The 19,397-nt window shown below is 43.6% G+C and overlaps 2 protein-coding genes across 2 annotated transcripts in view; both read left to right on the top strand.

The window, feature by feature from the left end:
• The first annotated feature begins 1,486 nt into the window (after positions 1-1,486).
• On the top strand, positions 1,487-6,536 carry LOC144611327 (uncharacterized). Its single transcript, XM_078430385.1, has 2 exons — positions 1,487-6,426; positions 6,503-6,536. The coding sequence occupies exons 1-2, from the start codon at positions 1,943-1,945 to the stop codon at positions 6,534-6,536; spliced, it is 4,518 nt and encodes a 1,505-aa protein (XP_078286511.1). The 5' UTR covers positions 1,487-1,942.
• A 52-nt stretch (positions 6,537-6,588) lies between these two features.
• Positions 6,589-19,397, top strand: part of LOC144592138 (uncharacterized) — a 59,536-nt gene continuing 46,727 nt past the window's right edge. Inside the window, exon 1 of the mRNA XM_078396545.1 lies at positions 6,589-16,745. Within this exon, the coding sequence (XP_078252671.1) occupies positions 6,608-16,745 (10,138 nt within the window). The 5' untranslated portion in view covers positions 6,589-6,607. The remainder of the gene's footprint in view (positions 16,746-19,397) is intronic.

Genomic DNA, 19,397 nt, shown 5'->3' with positions numbered 1-19,397 from the left:
CCAGTTTGAACCTGATGTTTCCACATTGGAGATGAGCAGCCAAGAAACTCCAGTGACCAGCAGAACGTTATTGGATGAGGAAGCTCTTCACAGTGTTGTTCCAGCAGCAACTGATCAAGAGACTGGAATAACCACATCTGGATTACCAGACGCACTCACACACAGAGAGGGATCGATGGTAAAAGTCCACATACAGGTGGAAGACAGGTCTGCAGCAACAAGTGTGGTTACCACCGATAAGGAAACCAGATTTGTATTCGAATCAGTGACAAAAGAATTGGAAGTAGAGGAAGGCCCTGTCACTGCTACCCCAGTAATTAAAATAAAGTCACAAGAATCCACATCAGAAGCACCATCGGTGATCACTGAGATCAAAACCATCCCAGAGAAAGTGGTTACAGCATCAACTGTGGAATCTCCAGTAAATGTGGAATCGGGAATAACAGAGAAAGTTTCAGTCAAATTACCTCCTTCTCCAGAATTTGAGGGATCTGGTGAAGAACTGACTACTGCTGAAGAAATACTTCGATTAGACCCTACTATTTCTACGATAGAAATGAGCTCTACTCTTTCACCAGTAACTGGTAAAACTCTGGTAGACACAAAAACTCTTCAAAGCCCTGTTTCTGTTACACATGAAAGTGTGGAGGAGTTTTCTGGGTCTGGTTCGTGGGAGGTACACACAGAGAAGGATGGTTTGTTGGTTAAAGTTCACACGCAGACGGCAGACAAGTCTGCATCAACAGTTGTGGTTGGCGATAAGGAAACCAGATACACATTAGTTTCAATCACCAGTGAAAGGGAAGAGGGAGCTCCCTATGGTACCACAACGCCAGCAATTGGAAAAACACCTGAAGAATCTTCAACAGAAGCACCATCAGTGATCGGTGAGGATACAGCAATCCCGGAGGGAGAGGTTATGGAGTCAACTGTGAAATCTCCAGTAATTATAGTCACGGAGAAGGTTTTAGTCAAACTGCCCACTTTACCCGATTTTGAGAGTTCTGGTGACGGAATGTTTACTATCAGACCCATTGGCCAGTTTGATCCTAATGTTTCCACACTGGAGATGAGCAGCCAAGAAACTCCAGTGACCAGCAGAACGTTATTGGATGAGGAAGCTCTTCACAGTGCTGTTCCAGCAGCAACTGATCAGGAGACTGGAATACACACATCTGGATTACCTGAGACACACACACGCACTGATGGTTTGATGGTAAAAGTCCAGACACAGGTGGAAGACAGGTCTGCAGCAACAGATGTGGCCGGTGAGAAAGAAACCAGGTATACATTTGATTCAGTGACGAAAGAACGAGTCGAGGCAGAACGCCCTGTCACTGTTACTCCAGTAATTAAAACAAAGGCACAAGAATCCACATCAGAAGCTCCATCAGTGATCACCGAGATCAAAGCCATCCCCGAGAAAGTGGTCACAGCATCAACTGTGAAATCTCCAGAAACTGTGGAAATGGTGATAACAGCGAAAGTTTCAGTCAAATCACCTACTTCTCTAGAATTTGAGAGTTCCGGTGAAGAGCTAATTGCTACCCAACAAATCACACAATTTGGAACAGATATTCCCACAAAAGAATTAATCTCTACCCTTTTACCAGTGACTAGTAAAACTCCAGTAGATGCAAAAACTTTCCAGAGCACCGTTACTGTTACACGTGAGAGAGAGGAGGAAATTTCTGGGTCCGGCTTGTCGGAGGAAAACACAGAGTGGGATGGTTTGCTGGTTAAAGTGCACACACAAACAACTGACAAGACTGCATCAACAGTTGTGATTGGAGAGAAGGAAACCAGATACGTGTTAGTTCCAGTCACCAGTGAAACGGAAGAGGTTTCTCCTCATGATACTGTTACACCTGTAATTGGAAAAACCTCATCGGAAACACCATCAGTGATCACTGTGAGCAAAACCATCGCAGGGAAAGTAGTTATGGCGTCGACTGTGAAACCCTCTGCAATTGATGAATCAGGAATAACGCAGAAAGTTTCGGACAAACTGCAGCCTTCTCCAGAATTTGAGGGTTCTGGTGAAGAAACATTTAGTATTGGACACACTGGCCGGTTTGAACCTGATGTTTCCACACTGGAGATGAGCAGCCAAGAAACTCCAGTGACAAGCAGAACGTTATTGGATGAGGAAGCTCTTCACAGTGCTGTTCCAGCAGCAACTGATCAAGAGACTGGAATACATACATCTGGATTACCTGAGACACACACACGCACTGATGGTTTGATGGTAAAAGTCCAGACACAGGTGGAAGACAGGTCTGCAGCCACAGATGTGGCCGGTGAGAAAGAAACCAGGTATACATTTGATTCAGTGACGAAAGAACGAGTCGAGGCAGAACGCCCTGTCACTGTTACTCCAGTAATTAAAACAAAGGCACAAGAATCCACATCAGAAGCCCCATCAGTGATCACCGAGATCAAAGCCATCCCCGAGAAAGTGGTTACAGCATCAACTGTGAGATCTCCAGCAACTGTGGAAATGGTGATTAGAGAGAAAGTTTCAGTCAAATCACGTACTTCTCTAGAATTTGAGAGTTCCGGTGAAGAACTAATTGCTGCCCAACAAATCACACAATTTGGAACAGATATTCCCACAAAAGAAATAATCTCTACCCTTTTACCAGTGACTAGTAAAACTCCAGTAGTTGCAAAAACTTTCCAGAGCACCGTTACTGTTACACGTGAGAGTGAGGAGGAAATGTCTGGGTGCGACTTGTCGGAGGTACACACAGAGTGGGATGGTTTGCTGGTTAAAGTGCACACACAAACAACTGACAAGACTGCATCAACAGTTGTGATTGGAGAGAAGGAAACCAGATACGTGTTAGTTCCAGTCACCAGTGAAACGGAAGAGGTTTCTCCTCATGATACTGTTACACCTGTAATTGGAAAAACCTCATCGGAAACACCATCAGTGATCACTGTGAGCAAAACCATCGCAGGGAAAGTAGTTATGGCGTCGACTGTGAAACCCTCTGCAATTGATGAATCAGGAATAACGCAGAAAGTTTCGGACAAATTGCAGCCTTCTCCAGAATTTGAGGGTTCTGGTGAAGAAACATTTAGTATTGGACACACTGGCCGGTTTGAACCTGATGTTTCCACACTGGAGATGAGCAGCCAAGAAACTCCAGTGACAAGCAGAACGTTATTGGATGAGGAAGCTCTTCACAGTGCTGTTCCAGCAGCAACTGATCAAGAGACATCTGGATTACCTGAGACACACACACGCACTGATGGTTTGATGGTAAAAGTCCAGACACAGGTGGAAGACAGGTCTGCAGCAACAGATGTGGCCGGTGAGAAAGAAACCAGGTATACATTTGATTCAGTGACGAAAGAACGAGTCGAGGCAGAACGCCCTGTCACTGTTACTCCAGTAATTAAAACAAAGGCACAAGAATCCACATCAGAAGCTCCATCAGTGATCACCGAGATCAAAGCCATCCCCGAGAAAGTGGTTACAGCATCTACTGTGAAATCTCCAGCAACTGTGGAAATGGTGATAACAGCGAAAGTTTCAGTCAAATCACCTACTTCTCTAGAATTTGAGAGTTCCGGTGAAGAGCTAATTGCTACCCAACAAATCACACAATTTGGAACAGATATTCCCACAAAAGAATTAAGCTCTACCCTTTTACCAGTGACTAGTAAAACACCAGTAGATGCAAAAACTTTCCAGAGCACCGTTACTGTTACACGTGAGAGAGAGGAGGAAATTTCTGGGTCCGGCTTGTCGGAAGAACACACAGAGTGGGATGGTTTGCTGGTTAAAGTGCACACACAAACAACTGACAAGCCTGCATCAACAGTTGTGATTGGAGAGAAGGAAACCAGATACGTGTTAGTTCCAGTCACCAGTGAAACGGAAGAGGTTTCTCCTCATGATACTGTTACACCTGTAATTGGAAAAACCTCATCGGAAACACCATCAGTGATCACTGTGAGCAAAACCATCGCAGGGAAAGTGGTTATGGCGTCGACTGTGAAACCCTCTGCAATTGATGAATCAGGAATAACGCAGAAAGTTTCAGACAAACTGCAGCCTTCTCCAGAATTTGACGGTTCTGGTGAAGAAACATTTAGTATTGGACACTCTGGCCAGTTTGAACCTGATGTTTCCACATTGGAGATGAGCAGCCAAGAAACTCCAGTGACCAGCAGAACGTTATTGGATGAGGAAGCTCTTCACAGTGTTGTTCCAGCAGCAACTGATCAAGAGACTGGAATAACCACATCTGGATTACCAGACGCACTCACACACAGAGAGGGATCGATGGTAAAAGTCCACATACAGGTGGAAGACAGGTCTGCAGCAACAAGTGTGGTTACCACCGATAAGGAAACCAGGTATGTATTCGAATCAGTGACAAAAGAATTGGAAGTAGAGGAAGGCCCTGTCACTGCTACCCCAGTAATTAAAATAAAGTCACAAGAATCCACATCAGAAGCACCATCGGTGATCACTGAGATCAAAACCATCCCAGAGAAAGTGGTTACAGCATCAACTGTGGAATCTCCAGTAATTGTGGAATCGGGAATAACAGAGAAAGTTTCAGTCAAATTACCTCCTTCTCCAGAATTTGAGGGATCTGGTGAAGAACTGACTACTGCTGAAGAAATACTTCGATTAGACCCTACTATTTCTACGATAGAAATGAGCTCTACTCTTTCACCAGTAACTGGTAAAACTCTGGTAGACACAAAAACTCTTCAAAGCCCTGTTTCTGTTACACATGAAAGTGTGGAGGAGTTTTCTGGGTCTGGTTCGTGGGAGGTACACACAGAGAAGGATGGTTTGTTGGTTAAAGTTCACACGCAGACGGCAGACAAGTCTGCATCAACAGTTGTGGTTGGCGATAAGGAAACCAGATACACATTAGTTTCAATCACCAGTGAAAGGGAAGAGGGAGCTCCCTATGGTACCACAACGCCAGCAATTGGAAAAACACCTGAAGAATCTTCAACAGAAGCACCATCAGTGATCGGTGAGGATACAGTAATCCTGGAGGGAGAGGTTATGGAGTCAACTGTGAAATCTCCAGTAATTATAGTCACGGAGAAGGTTTTAGTCAAACTGCCCGCTTTACCCGATTTTGAGAGTTCTGGTGACGGAATGTTTACTATCAGACCCATTGGCCAGTTTGATCCTAATGTTTCCACACTGGAGATGAGCAGCCAAGAATCTCCTGTGACCAGCAGAACGTCATTGGATGAGGAAGCTCTTCGCAGCGCTGTTCCAGCAGCAACTGATCAAGAGACTGGAATACATACATCTGGATTACCTGAGACACACACACGCACTGATGGTTTGATTGTAAAAGTCCAGACACAGGTGGAAGACAGGTCTGCAGCAACAGATGTGGCCGGTGAGAAAGAAACCAGGTATACATTTGATTCAGTGACGAAAGAACGAGTCGAGGGAGAACGCCCTGTCACTGTTACTCCAGTAATTAAAACAAAGGCACAAGAATCCACATCAGAAGCTCCATCAGTGATCACCGAGATCAAAGCCATCCCCGAGAAAGTGATCACAGCATCAACTGTGAAATCTCCAGAAACTGTGGAAATGGTGATAACAGAGAAAGTTTCAGTCAAATCACCTACTTCTCTAGAATTTGAGAGTTCCGGTGAAGAACTAATTGCTGCCCAACAAATCACACAATTTGGAACAGATATTCCCACAAAAGAATTAATCTCTACCCTTTTACCAGTGACTAGTAAAACTCCAGTAGATGCAAAAACTTTCCAGAGCACCGTTACTGTTACACGTGAGAGAGAGGAGGAAATTTCTGGGTCCGGCTTGTCGGAGGAACACACAGAGTGGGATGGTTTGCTGGTTAAAGTGCACACACAAACAACTGACAAGCCTGCATCAACAGTTGTGATTGGAGAGAAGGAAACCAGATACGTGTTAGTTCCAGTCACCAGTGAAACTGAAGAGGTTTCTCCTCATGATACTGTTACACCTGTAATTGGAAAAACCTCATCGGAAACACCATCAGTGATAACTGTGAGCAAAACCATCGCAGGGAAAGTGGTTATGGCGTCGACTGCGAAACCCTCTGCAATTGATGAATCAGGAATAACGCAGAAAGTTTCGGACAAACTGCAGCCTTCTCCAGAATTTGATGGTTCTGGTGAAGAAACATTTAGTATTGGACACACTGGCCGGTTTGAACCTGATGTTTCCACACTGGAGATGAGCAGCCAAGAAACTCCAGTTACCAGCAGAACGTTATTGGATGAGTTAGCTCTTCACAGTGTTGTTCCAGCAGCAACTGATCAAGAGACATCTGGATTACCTGAGACACACACACGCACTGATGGTTTGATGGTAAAAGTCCAGACACAGGTGGAAGACAGGTCTGCAGCCACAGATGTGGCCGGTGAGAAAGAAACCAGGTATACATTTGATTCAGTGACAAAAGGAGTCGAGGGAGAACGCCCTGTCACTGTTACTCCAGTAATTAAAACAAAGGCACAAGAATCCACATCAGAAGCCCCATCAGTGATCACCGAGATCAAAGCCATCTCCGAGAAAGTGGTTACAACATCAACTGTGAAATCTCCAGAAACTGTGGAAATGGTGATAACAGAGAAAGTTTCAGTCAAATCACCTACTTCTCTAGAATTTGAGAGTTCCGGTGAAGAGCTAATTGCTGCCCAACAAATCACACAATTTGGAACAGATATTCCCACAAAAGAAATAATCTCTACCCTTTTACCAGTGACTAGTAAAACTCCAGTAGATGCAAAAACTTTCCAGAGCACCGTTACTGTTACACGTGAGAGAGAGGAGGAAATTTCTGGGTCCGGCTTGTCGGAGGAACACACAGAGTGGGATGGTTTGCTGGTTAAAGTGCACACACAAACAACTGACAAGACTGCATCAACAGTTGTGATTGGAGAGAAGGAAACCAGATACGTGTTAGTTCCAGTCACCAGTGAAACGGAAGAGGTTTCTCCTCATGATACTGTTACACCTGTAATTGGAAAAACCTCATCGGAAACACCATCAATGATCACTGTGAGCAAAACCATCGCAGGGAAAGTGGTTATGGCGTCGACTGTGAAACCCTCTGCAATTGATGAATCAGGAATAATGCAGAAAATATCGGACAAACTGCAGCCTTCTCCAGAATTTGAGGGTTCTGGTGAAGAAACATTTAGTATTGGACACACTGGCCGGTTTGAACCTGATGTTTCCACACTGGAGATGAGCAGCCAAGAAACTCCAGTGACAAGCAGAACGTTATTGGATGAGTTAGCTCTTCACAGTGCTGTTCCAGCAGCAACTGATCAAGAGACTGGAATACATATATCTGGATTACCTGAGACACACACACGCACTGATGGTTTGATGGTAAAAGTCCAGACACAGGTGGAAGACAGGTCTGCAGCCACAGATGTGGCCAGTGAGAAAGAAACCAGGTATACATTTGATTCAGTGACGAAAGAACGAGTCGAGGCAGAACGCCCTGTCACTGTTACTCCAGTAATTAAAACAAAGGCACAAGAATCCACATCAGAAGCCCCATCAGTGATCACCGAGATCAAAGCCATCCCCGAGAAAGTGGTTACAGCATCAACTGTGAGATCTCCAGCAACTGTGGAAATGGTGATAACAGAGAAAGTTTCAGTCAAATCACCTACTTCTCTAGAATTTGAGAGTTCCGGTGAAGAGCTAATTGCAACCCAACAAATCACACAATTTGGAACAGATATTCCCACAAAAGAAATAATCTCTACCCTTTTACCAGTGACTAGTAAAACTCCAGTAGATGCAAAAACTTTCCAGAGCACCGTTACTGTTACACGTGAGAGAGAGGAGGAAATTTCTGGGTCCGGCTTGTCGGAGGAACACACAGAGTGGGATGGTTTGCTGGTTAAAGTGCACACACAAACAACTGACAAGACTGCATCAACAGTTGTGATTGGAGAGAAGGAAACCAGATACGTGTTAGTTCCAGTCACCAGTGAAACGGAAGAGGTTTCTCCTCATGATACTGTTACACCTGTAATTGGAAAAACCTCATCGGAAACACCATCAGTGATCACTGTGAGCAAAACCATCGCAGGGAAAGTGGTTATGGCGTCGACTGTGAAACCCTCTGCAATTGATGAATCAGGAATAACGCAGAAAGTTTCAGACAAACTGCAGCCTTCTCCAGAATTTGACGGTTCTGGTGAAGAAACATTTAGTATTGGACACACTGGCTGGTTTGAACCTGATGTTTCCACACTGGAGATGAGCAGCCAAGAAACTCCAGTGACCAGCAGAACGTTATTGGATGAGGAAGCTCTTCACAGTGTTGTTCCAGCAGCAACTGATCAAGAGACTGGAATAACCACATCTGGATTACCAGACGCACTCACACACAGAGAGGGATCGATGGTAAAAGTCCACATACAGGTGGAAGACAGGTCTGCAGCAACAAGTGTGGTTACCACCGATAAGGAAACCAGGTATGTATTCGAATCAGTGACAAAAGAATTGGAAGTAGAGGAAGGCCCTGTCACTGCTACCCCAGTAATTAAAATAAAGTCACAAGAATCCACATCAGAAGCACCATCGGTGATCACTGAGATCAAAACCATCCCAGAGAAAGTGGTTACAGCATCAACTGTGGAATCTCCAGTAATTGTGGAATCGGGAATAACAGAGAAAGTTTCAGTCAAATTACCTCCTTCTCCAGAATTTGAGGGATCTGGTGAAGAACTGACTACTGCTGAAGAAATACTTCGATTAGACCCTACTATTTCTACGATAGAAATGAGCTCTACTCTTTCACCAGTAACTGGTAAAACTCTGGTAGACACAAAAACTCTTCAAAGCCCTGTTTCTGTTACACATGAAAGTGTGGAGGAGTTTTCTGGGTCTGGTTCGTGGGAGGTACACACAGAGAAGGATGGTTTGTTGGTTAAAGTTCACACGCAGACGGCAGACAAGTCTGCATCAACAGTTGTGGTTGGCGATAAGGAAACCAGATACACATTAGTTTCAATCACCAGTGAAAGGGAAGAGGGAGCTCCCTATGGTACCACAACGCCAGCAATTGGAAAAACACCTGAAGAATCTTCAACAGATGCACCATCAGTGATCGGTGAGGATACAGCAATCCTGGAGGGAGAGGTTATGGAGTCAACTGTGAAATCTCCAGTAATTATAGTCACGGAGAAGGTTTTAGTCAAACTGCCCGCTTTACCCGATTTTGAGAGTTCTGGTGACGGAATGTTTACTATCAGACCCCTTGGCCAGTTTGATCCTAATGTTTCCACACTGGAGATGAGCAGCCAAGAATCTCCTGTGACCAGCAGAACGTCATTGGATGAGGAAGCTCTTCGCAGCGCTGTTCCAGCAGCAACTGATCAAGAGACTGGAATACATACATCTGGATTACCTGAGACACACACACGCACTGATGGTTTGATGGTAAAAGTCGAGACACAGGTGGAAGACAGGTCTGCAGCAACAGATGTGGCCGGTGAGAAAGAAACCAGGTATACATTTGATTCAGTGACGAAAGAACGAGTCGAGGGAAAACGCCCTGTCACTGTTACTCCAGTAATTAAAACAAAGGCACAAGAATCCACATCAGAAGCTCCATCAGTGATCACCGAGATCAAAGCCATCCCCGAGAAAGTGGTCACAGCATCAACTGTGAAATCTCCAGAAACTGTGGAAATGGTGATAACAGAGAAAGTTTCAATCAAATCACCTACTTCTCTAGAATTTGAGAGTTCCGGTGAAGAACTAATTGCTGCCCAACAAATCACACAATTTGGAACAGATATTCCCACAAAAGAATTAATCTCTACCCTTTTACCAGTGACTAGTAAAACTCCAGTAGATGCAAAAACTTTCCAGAGCACCGTTACTGTTACACGTGAGAGAGAGGAGGAAATTTCTGGGTCCGGCTTGTCGGAGGAACACACAGAGTGGGATGGTTTGCTGGTTAAAGTGCACACACAAACAACTGACAAGACTGCATCAACAGTTGTGATTGGAGAGAAGGAAACCAGATACGTGTTAGTTCCAGTCACCAGTGAAACGGAAGAGGTTTCTCCTCATGATACTGTTACACCTGTAATTGGAAAAACCTCATCGGAAACACCATCAGTGATCACTGTGAGCAAAACCATCGCAGGGAAAGTTGTTATGGCGTCGACTGTGAAACCCTCTGCAATTGATGAATCAGGAATAACGCAGAAAGTTTCGGACAAACTGCAGCCTTCTCCAGAATTTGAGGGTTCTGGTGAAGAAACATTTAGTATTGGACACACTGGCCGGTTTGAACCTGATGTTTCCACACTGGAGATGAGCAGCCACGAAACTCCAGTGACAAGCAGAACGTTATTGGATGAGTTAGCTCTTCACAGTGCTGTTCCAGCAGCAACTGATCAAGAGACTGGAATACATATATCTGGATTACCTGAGACACACACACGCACTGATGGTTTGATGGTAAAAGTCCAGACACAGGTGGAAGACAGGTCTGCAGCCACAGATGTGGCCAGTGAGAAAGAAACCAGGTATACATTTGATTCAGTGACGAAAGAACGAGTCGAGGCAGAACGCCCTGTCACTGTTACTCCAGTAATTAAAACAAAGGCACAAGAATCCACATCAGAAGCCCCATCAGTGATCACCGAGATCAAAGCCATCCCCGAGAAAGTGGTTACAGCATCAACTGTGAGATCTCCAGCAACTGTGGAAATGGTGATAACAGAGAAAGTTTCAGTCAAATCACCTACTTCTCTAGAATTTGAGAGTTCCGGTGAAGAGCTAATTGCTGCCCAACAAATCACACAATTTGGAACAGATATTCCCACAAAAGAAATAATCTCTACCCTTTTACCAGTGACTAGTAAAACTCCAGTAGATGCAAATACTTTCCAGAGCACCGTTACTGTTACACGTGAGAGAGAGGAGGAAATTTCTGGGTCCGGCTTGTCGGAGGAACACACAGAGTGGGATGGTTTGCTGGTTAAAGTGCACACACAAACAACTGACAAGACTGCATCAACAGTTGTGATTGGAGAGAAGGAAACCAGATACGTGTTAGTTCCAGTCACCAGTGAAACGGAAGAGGTTTCTCCTCATGATACTGTTACACCTGTAATTGGAAAAACCTCATCGGAAACACCATCAGTGATCACTGTGAGCAAAACCATCGCAGGGAAAGTAGTTATGGCGTCGACTGTGAAACCCTCTGCAATTGATGAATCAGGAATAACGCAGAAAGTTTCGGACAAACTGCAGCCTTCTCCAGAATTTGAGGGTTCTGGTGAAGAAACATTTAGTATTGGACACACTGGCCGGTTTGAACCTGATGTTTCCACACTGGAGATGAGCAGCCAAGAAACTCCAGTGACCAGCAGAACGTTATTGGATGAGGAAGCTCTTCACAGTGTTGTTCCAGCAGCAACTGATCAAGAGACTGGAATAACCACATCTGGATTACCAGACGCACTCACACACAGAGAGGGATCGATGGTAAAAGTCCACATACAGGTGGAAGACAGGTCTGCAGCAACAAGTGTGGTTACCACCGATAAGGAAACCAGGTATGTATTCGAATCAGTGACAAAAGAATTGGAAGTAGAGGAAGGCCCTGTCACTGCTACCCCAGTAATTAAAATAAAGTCACAAGAATCCACATCAGAAGCACCATCGGTGATCACTGAGATCAAAACCATCCCAGAGAAAGTGGTTACGGCATCAACTGTGGAATCTCCAGTAATTGTGGAATCGGGAATAACAGAGAAAGTTTCAGTCAAATTACCTCCTTCTCCAGAATTTGAGGGATCTGGTGAAGAACTGACTACTGCTGAAGAAATACTTCGATTAGACCCTACTATTTCTACGATAGAAATGAGCTCTACTCTTTCACCAGTAACTGGTAAAACTCTGGTAGACACAAAAACTCTTCAAAGCCCTGTTTCTGTTACACATGAAAGTGTGGAGGAGTTTTCTGGGTCTGGTTCGTGGGAGGTACACACAGAGAAGGATGGTTTGTTGGTTAAAGTTCACACGCAGACGGCAGACAAGTCTGCATCAACAGTTGTGGTTGGCGATAAGGAAACCAGATACACATTAGTTTCAATCACCAGTGAAAGGGAAGAGGGAGCTCCCTATGGTACCACAACGCCAGCAATTGGAAAAACACCTGAAGAATCTTCAACAGAAGCACCATCAGTGATCGGTGAGGATACAGCAATCCCGGAGGGAGAGGTTATGGAGTCAACTGTGAAATCTCCAGTAATTATAGTCACGGAGAAGGTTTTAGTCAAACTGCCCACTTTACCCGATTTTGAGAGTTCTGGTGACGGAATGTTTACTATCAGACCCATTGGCCAGTTTGATCCTAATGTTTCCACACTGGAGATGAGCAGCCAAGAATCTCCTGTGACCAGCAGAACTTCATTGGATGAGGAAGCTCTTCGCAGCGCTGTTCCAGCAGTAACTGAGCAAGAGACTGGAATAACCACATCTGGATTACCTGTGGCACTCACACGCAGAGAAGGATTGATGGTAAAAGTCCACACGCAGGTGGAAGACGGGTCTGCAGCAACAAGTGTGGTTACCACTGATTGGAAGGAAACCAGGTATGTATTCGAATCAGTGACAAAAGAATTGGAAGTAGAGGAAGGCCCTGTCACTGCTACCCCAGTAATTAAAATAAAGTCTCAAGAATCCACATCAGAAGCACCATCAGTGATCACTGAGATCAAAACCATCCCTGAGAAAGTGGTTACAGCATCAACTGTGGAATCTCCAGTAATTGTGGAATCGGGAATAACAGAGAAAGTTTCAGTCAAATTACCTCCTTCTCCAGAATTTGAGGGATCTGGTGAAGAACTGACTACTGCTGAAGAAATACTTCGATTAGACCCTACTATTTCTACGATAGAAATGAGCTCTACTCTTTTACCAGTGACTAGTAAAACTCTAGTGGATGCAGAAGCTCTCCAGAGCACTGCTACAGTTGTGCGTGAGAGTGTGGAGGATTTTTCTGGCTCTGGCTTGCCTGAGGCGCACACAGAGATGGACGGTTTGCTCGTTAAAGTGCACACGCAGGTGGCAGATCGGTCTGCATCAACAGTCGTTTTTGGTGATAAGGAAACCACGTACACATTAGTTCCAGACATCATTGCAATCGATGAGATGTATCCAGTAACTTCAATGACACCTGGAATTGAAAGGCAGTCTCGGGGATCTACAATAGAAGCACAATTTGTAATCGCTGAGATCCAAACCATTTCAGAGAAAGTTGTTGAGGAACCATCTGTGCAACCTCCAGCAACTGACGCATCTGGAATAACGGAGAAGGATTTGGACAAACGACCTCCTTTCCTGAAAGACTTTGAGAGTTCTAGCGTGGAGATGTTTACAGTTAAGCAACCAATCCAGTTGTCTAGTGATGATTCCTCTCCAAAGATGAGCAGCCAACCTGTTACCTTGTTGAACAAAACATTTTTCGATGAGGAAGCACTCCACACAGTCGTTACAGCTGCATCTGGTAAAGGGGAGGGCATTTTCACACTTGGGCCAAGGCCCTACACAGAGGCAGGAGATGTGCTGGTGAAAGCATATTCACAACTGGACGACAAGTTTCCGACAACTGGTTTTGAGAGCGAAGGTAGATTTGTGTCAGTTCCAGTCACAAGTGTTCTCCATGCTGATGTTACTCTGGCAGAAGAGGAAGGCATGCCTGCTAAATCAGAGCTATCTGTAAAATCCTCAACTGAAAGGTCCACTCCACCAATGATAAAGACAGCCTCAGAGATTCAGGCTGGGGAAGTTGAAAGTTCAGGTGAAGACATTTTTACTATTTCAGCTCTACCATTAGTCACGGGCATCCCTGGTGAAGATAGCAAGGCAAAGGAAGGCACTTTGATATCAGAGGCTACCCAGCAAATATCAGTGACAAAAAAACCTTCAGTGATACCATCCACAGATTCCTCAGTTGAAATTGCAAATGTAAGTAAGAAACCGATGGAGATTGAGCGGGAGCCTGAGACGGTTACAGTGGGGCAAAAGCCAAAATTGGTGTCGGAAGAAAGTGCTGAGGGAGTGGAAGATGGACCAAGCCAGACTTCAGAATCAGAACACTCTGAAGAAGGATGGGATAGCACAAGTGAAGAAGACTCAACTGAGAGGACAGTGCAGATAACTAAAGATTCTATGGAAGTAAGCTCAAGTACAATTGTCCCATTAAGTGAACAGGAGAGCTCTGGTGAAGGTCTTCATACAATAAAAGTTCAGCCAACCGTTTTCACTCCAGGACCACAACAGAAAATTGAACTTTCCATTGAACCAAAATCGCAACCAACTGAAGGATACGACAGGCAGTCAACATCTCCCAAGGAGCAATTGAGGGATGTTCATGAGGGAAGCAGAGAAACAGTTGTTTCTTTTACTGAGGAAGTAAGTTCTTTTAGCTTAACAGAGATAAAGTCTGACATCCAACCTACCACTCCTTATGTTCCTGATCTGGCAGGTGAAGAATTTTTATCAAAGGAACCCCAAGTATTTGTTAGCAGTATTCACGTCAACAAAACAGCGGAAATTACTGAAACTCCTGTCCTAACAGTAAGTGAAAAGGATGGTTTTCAACCTCGGGCGGTTCAAGGGGTAAGCATCAAAGACGGCGATCACTTGAATTACACACAAATCATTCAGAGCATTGAGAGTGATCAGATGGATCGTAAGAAATTTGACATTATGCGACACACCATTAAAGAAGAACAGACAAAGGTCCAACAGGTTACAATGGAATCTGTAGTCGAGACACCAAGGTCACAAACAATTTCCATCGATGATGTAGATGAACTGCCGGGAGATGAAAGTACTGATAGTCCTCATGAATATATTAGTGTCATTTATATTAATGGGAAGGACAGTGGGTTGAACTTTCTGGAGGAACATGAAACTGGAATCACCACAAAATCAGATGGTATAATTGATGCTGTTATAAAATTGGAGGATGTTAGACAGGAAATTGATGTAAAAATTGTGTCTCCAACTCATCTACCAATGGATAATGTGACACAAAGTTTGGAAAAGATCAAAACTGAGGCAGTGACGTACGATGACACTGAAGATTGGAGTAAATTCATTAAGACAGAGGTTGATGGATCAGGAGACCTGTCTTCACCTTCAATGACAGCAACACCGGAACAAGCACAACCGATCAGCACAATGGTTTCCTTTGATAAAATCAGAACAAGTGTGCATGAACTTCATACAGAGAAGGATATATTACCTCCATTGATGAGCACAATTGTACCAGGAAGAGTTGCAGATACCTCTCGAGAACTAGTGTCCACTTCATTCACCGAAGACACGAAGGAGAGTGTGTCACAAGCCGTTTCTGGCGAAGAAGAGATGTTCGCAGCAACTGTGAGGACTGCTCTGAAGGATGGAGATGGTCCAGGTACATTTTCAACATACTTAATGGTCAATGGTACACAGTACTCAAGTGTTCGGCCCGCAACTGAGCAGGAGAAGCCCACTGAAGCCTTTGGTACGTCCACAGAGGAATTTTCTGGAGACGGCACTATAAGAACCGAAGGTGAAATATTTAGTGACATGCCAGTAAAAACTGCCACCTCTACACCCACCTCATCTGCTTTTGATTTTGAAATGATTACTACGGAAAGTCTGTCCATTAAATCAACTTCTGTGCCCACAGCTGAAGAACAGTCGGCAATTTTGACGCACAGTCCCAGAATACCTGTGGAGGTATCCACAGATAGCTTTATCTCATCGCCTGCTGAAGTTTTTGTACATGGAAAAGAACGAACAACAACGGAGCTCTCTGAAGAAAAACAAGATGAAGAATTTAAAGGCACACGAGCCACAACACTGGGAATGAAAGTGGAAGAATCGGGAAGTTTGATGACAAGAGAGGATACAGGAGCAAGTCAGATAATAACACCGCCGACTGTTATTCATGAAGAGTTTTCACAAGTGGCAGGCAGGAGGACCGAGGAGGGCATAGATGATACCACAGCTTCATCAGAACTTGATGTGACATTGCAACAAATGGGAAGCTCAACAGAACACTCCATTCCCCTTGAAACATTTGAGAAAGAATCGCCCAGAACACAAACAACAGCTTATATGGTAACTGAGCAAGACGTTTCTTTACATGAAGCAAAGAGGCCTGCTAAAGAACATGGTGTTGGAACAACAATTGATTCCCAACGAGTCACACTTGAAGGAGTAAAGACTTCAACAACAGAAAAAGTCTATATGGAGATTTCTAAAGAGACTGTGGTCAGTACTTCATTTTTACGGCCATCCACAGAACGTAAAGCTGAAAAGGATGTAATGGAAGCCGCCAGGGTCACGACTGTTGCCCCTTCTTTATATCGGAGCTCGACTGGGAAGCTGAAGACTTTGGAGCAACAGGATCTCCAAAATACGACCGCCGTGTCACTTGAAATGCAAACAAAGTTAAAGGAAATCCAGACTACCCCATCGTCACCACCTGACAGATCGGAAGATCGGAGGTTAACACAAGCCCCTAAACTCTTGGCAAGAAGCACCGATGTTACTGAAACAGAATCTGACATCAAAATAGCAGAACCAATGATGACAGCAACAGTTCATCCGGCAATTAGTTCTGATATTCATTATTGGTACTTCAATAAAACCGTTGAAACCATAACTGGAAGTGGGCCAGACGATGAAGAGGCTGTTCATATTTCAGGTATGAAATATAACGTAGAATATTTTATTCTTCAGTTTTTTTATACTGAATGGTGAGGCAGAGAAATTATGGTGTGGAATATGTTATGAATAAATATCACTTTGCTTTTGTAGGTCGTTTATATTTCTTTGTGTTTTTAAAGGGCATTTTCCAAAAAGAGAAATTTCAGTGCAGAGCCTCATTCACCCAGAGCGGGGTATTTGGAAAAGACGGAAAATAGGAATTCCATCACTATTTCCCTAATCAGTGCTCCTCTCAGCAGGAAAGACTCTGCTTCAGAATTAATTATTCATTCACATCCCCATTTTGTTTAACAGAGAGACTTTAGTTTTGGTCTGGACCACTGCCAAATGAAATACTTAACAATAATAGCATACAAGTAGAATTGGTTTTGTCTTACATAAGTACCTAACGTAGTCTAGGTGTAACATTGATAGAAACTGCAGGAGAGCCTATTAAGTGGACTTACCTTTTAGAAATAATAGTTTTGGATTTTGAAGCTGGTTGCTTATTTGATTTTTATATGTGATGCCAATTTTAGCTTTTGGTTGTCCTATATAAACTGAACCACGGGGATTTGTTTTAACTGTTCACATACCAAGAATCCAGGTAAGTCTCAACATAGCAGAATGTGCAGAGTCAGGTAGGATCTATGGAGAAACAGAAGTCAGTGAGGTCTTCTGACAAGTCTTTCTCAGGACTGCAGGGTCCCGCAAAAAGGACACCACTTAAAAAGGAACAGAACAGGAGAAAGAGCAAGGATTTTTTTTTTTAATGCATGCAGGAAAGTTATTAAACTTAGTAAAGTGCTCTGGATGAGAATCATTCTGTATCTATATCTGTATCTTGACGCATAATCACCATCCCTAGTTGTCGCATGCGTCATGGTAAGAAAGAAATGATTAAAGGAAGATATCCAAGATAGTGAATGTGTGAATGGGTAAACTCAACATTGTTGGAGGTCTGATGGCTCGGGATTTCAGAATGTTTCCTGTCTCTAACGTGTCCAACCCCTTAATAATCTTATACATTTCGATATATCTAACTCTCTCAAATAATCAGTAACCCATTCCTGCTTTTTCCCTATATCCCTTCATTCCATTAGCCCTAAGAGCTACATCTAACTTTCTCTTGAAAACATTCAGTGAATTGGCCTCCACTGCCTACTGTGGTAGAGAATTCCACGGATTCACAACTCTCTGGGTGAAAATGTTTTTCCTCATCTCAATCCTAAATGGCCTACCCCTTATTCTTAAACTGTGACCCCTGGTTCTGGACATTTTTCCTGCATCTAACCTTTTCCAATCCCTATAAGATCCCGTCATCCTTCTAGATTCCAGTGAATGTGAAGCAAAAGGAATCTTCAAGTTACAAATTATTTCTAGCGAATTTTTAATGCCAAAGCTTTTTGTTTTTTCTTTCACCATTTCTCTCTCGGTACCTGAACTGAATTCACCCTCCACCTCAGTAATTTTTTCCACTTATTTTCTATTTTCAAATCGCATGAATCAATGTGGAATACTGACTGTACCTGCATTCACAAAGGCCCTAGATACAGTATTGCAATGTTACACTGTTAACAGCCACACGCATCTAATATATCTTGCAGTTAAATATTTTATTTGTGATAAAGTGACAAGAAAAAAGTTAAATTCTGGGGAAAGAATCCCTGTACCATGAAAATCTTAAAATATTACTTCAGGCAATCTACCTAAAAATTGGTCTCCAAAGTAGGAATTTTAGATAAAACCCATGCAAGAACAAACGCTTAAATACTTTAGCACTTAGCTCTTTTAAATAAACATCTGCTGCTAATAGCTAGCCAACCCAAATTATAACAAAATAGTGTATTAAAACTTTTTTGGTCAGTGCCTCTTAAAGAAAACCATGTAAAAAAAAAGAATTTATTAACCCCTTGGTGTCAGGTTAATTAATACCAATTTGCCAAATTGATACACCCGTAAAGAGGAACTAGATCTGAGAAGCACTCTTACAAATAATTCAATAATTGATTTTATTGCAATGTGTACCATTGCCAGTTACACCCTGGCCACTTTCTTTCCCTTCTGTCCGCAAAAGGTACGGAAGTGTGAAAAAGCACGCCTTTAGATTCAGGGACAGTTTTTTCCCAGCTGTTAACAGGCAACTGAACCATCCTACCACAAACAGAGAGCAGTCCTGAACTACTATCTACCTCATTGGTGATCCTCGGACTATCTTTGATTGTACTTTACTGGCTTTACCTTGCACTAAACGTTATTCCCTTATGTATCTATACACTGTAAATGGCTCAATAGACAATAGGTGCAGGAGTAGGCCATTCGGCCCTTCGAGCCGGCACCGCCATTCAATGTGATCATGACTGATCATCCACAATCAGTACCCCATTCCTGCCCTCTCCCCATACCCCCTGACTCTGCTATCATTAAGAGCTCTTATCTAACTCTCTCTTGAAAGCATCCAGAGAATTGGCCTCCATTGCCTTCTGAGGCAGAGAATTCCACAGATTTACAACTCTGCGAGTGAAAAAGTTTTTCCTCATCTCCGTTCTAATGGGCTACCCCTTATTCTTAAATTGTGGCCCCTGGTTCTGGACATCCCAACATTGGGGACATGTTTCATGCCTCTAGCGTGTCCAATCCTTTAATAATC

The sequence above is a fragment of the Rhinoraja longicauda genome, chromosome 3 (assembly GCF_053455715.1).
Source record: "Rhinoraja longicauda isolate Sanriku21f chromosome 3, sRhiLon1.1, whole genome shotgun sequence".
Lineage (NCBI taxonomy): Eukaryota > Metazoa > Chordata > Chondrichthyes > Rajiformes > Arhynchobatidae > Rhinoraja > Rhinoraja longicauda.
Note: the sequence above shows the minus strand (reverse complement) of the source record. Positions and strands in the feature narration are given on the sequence as shown.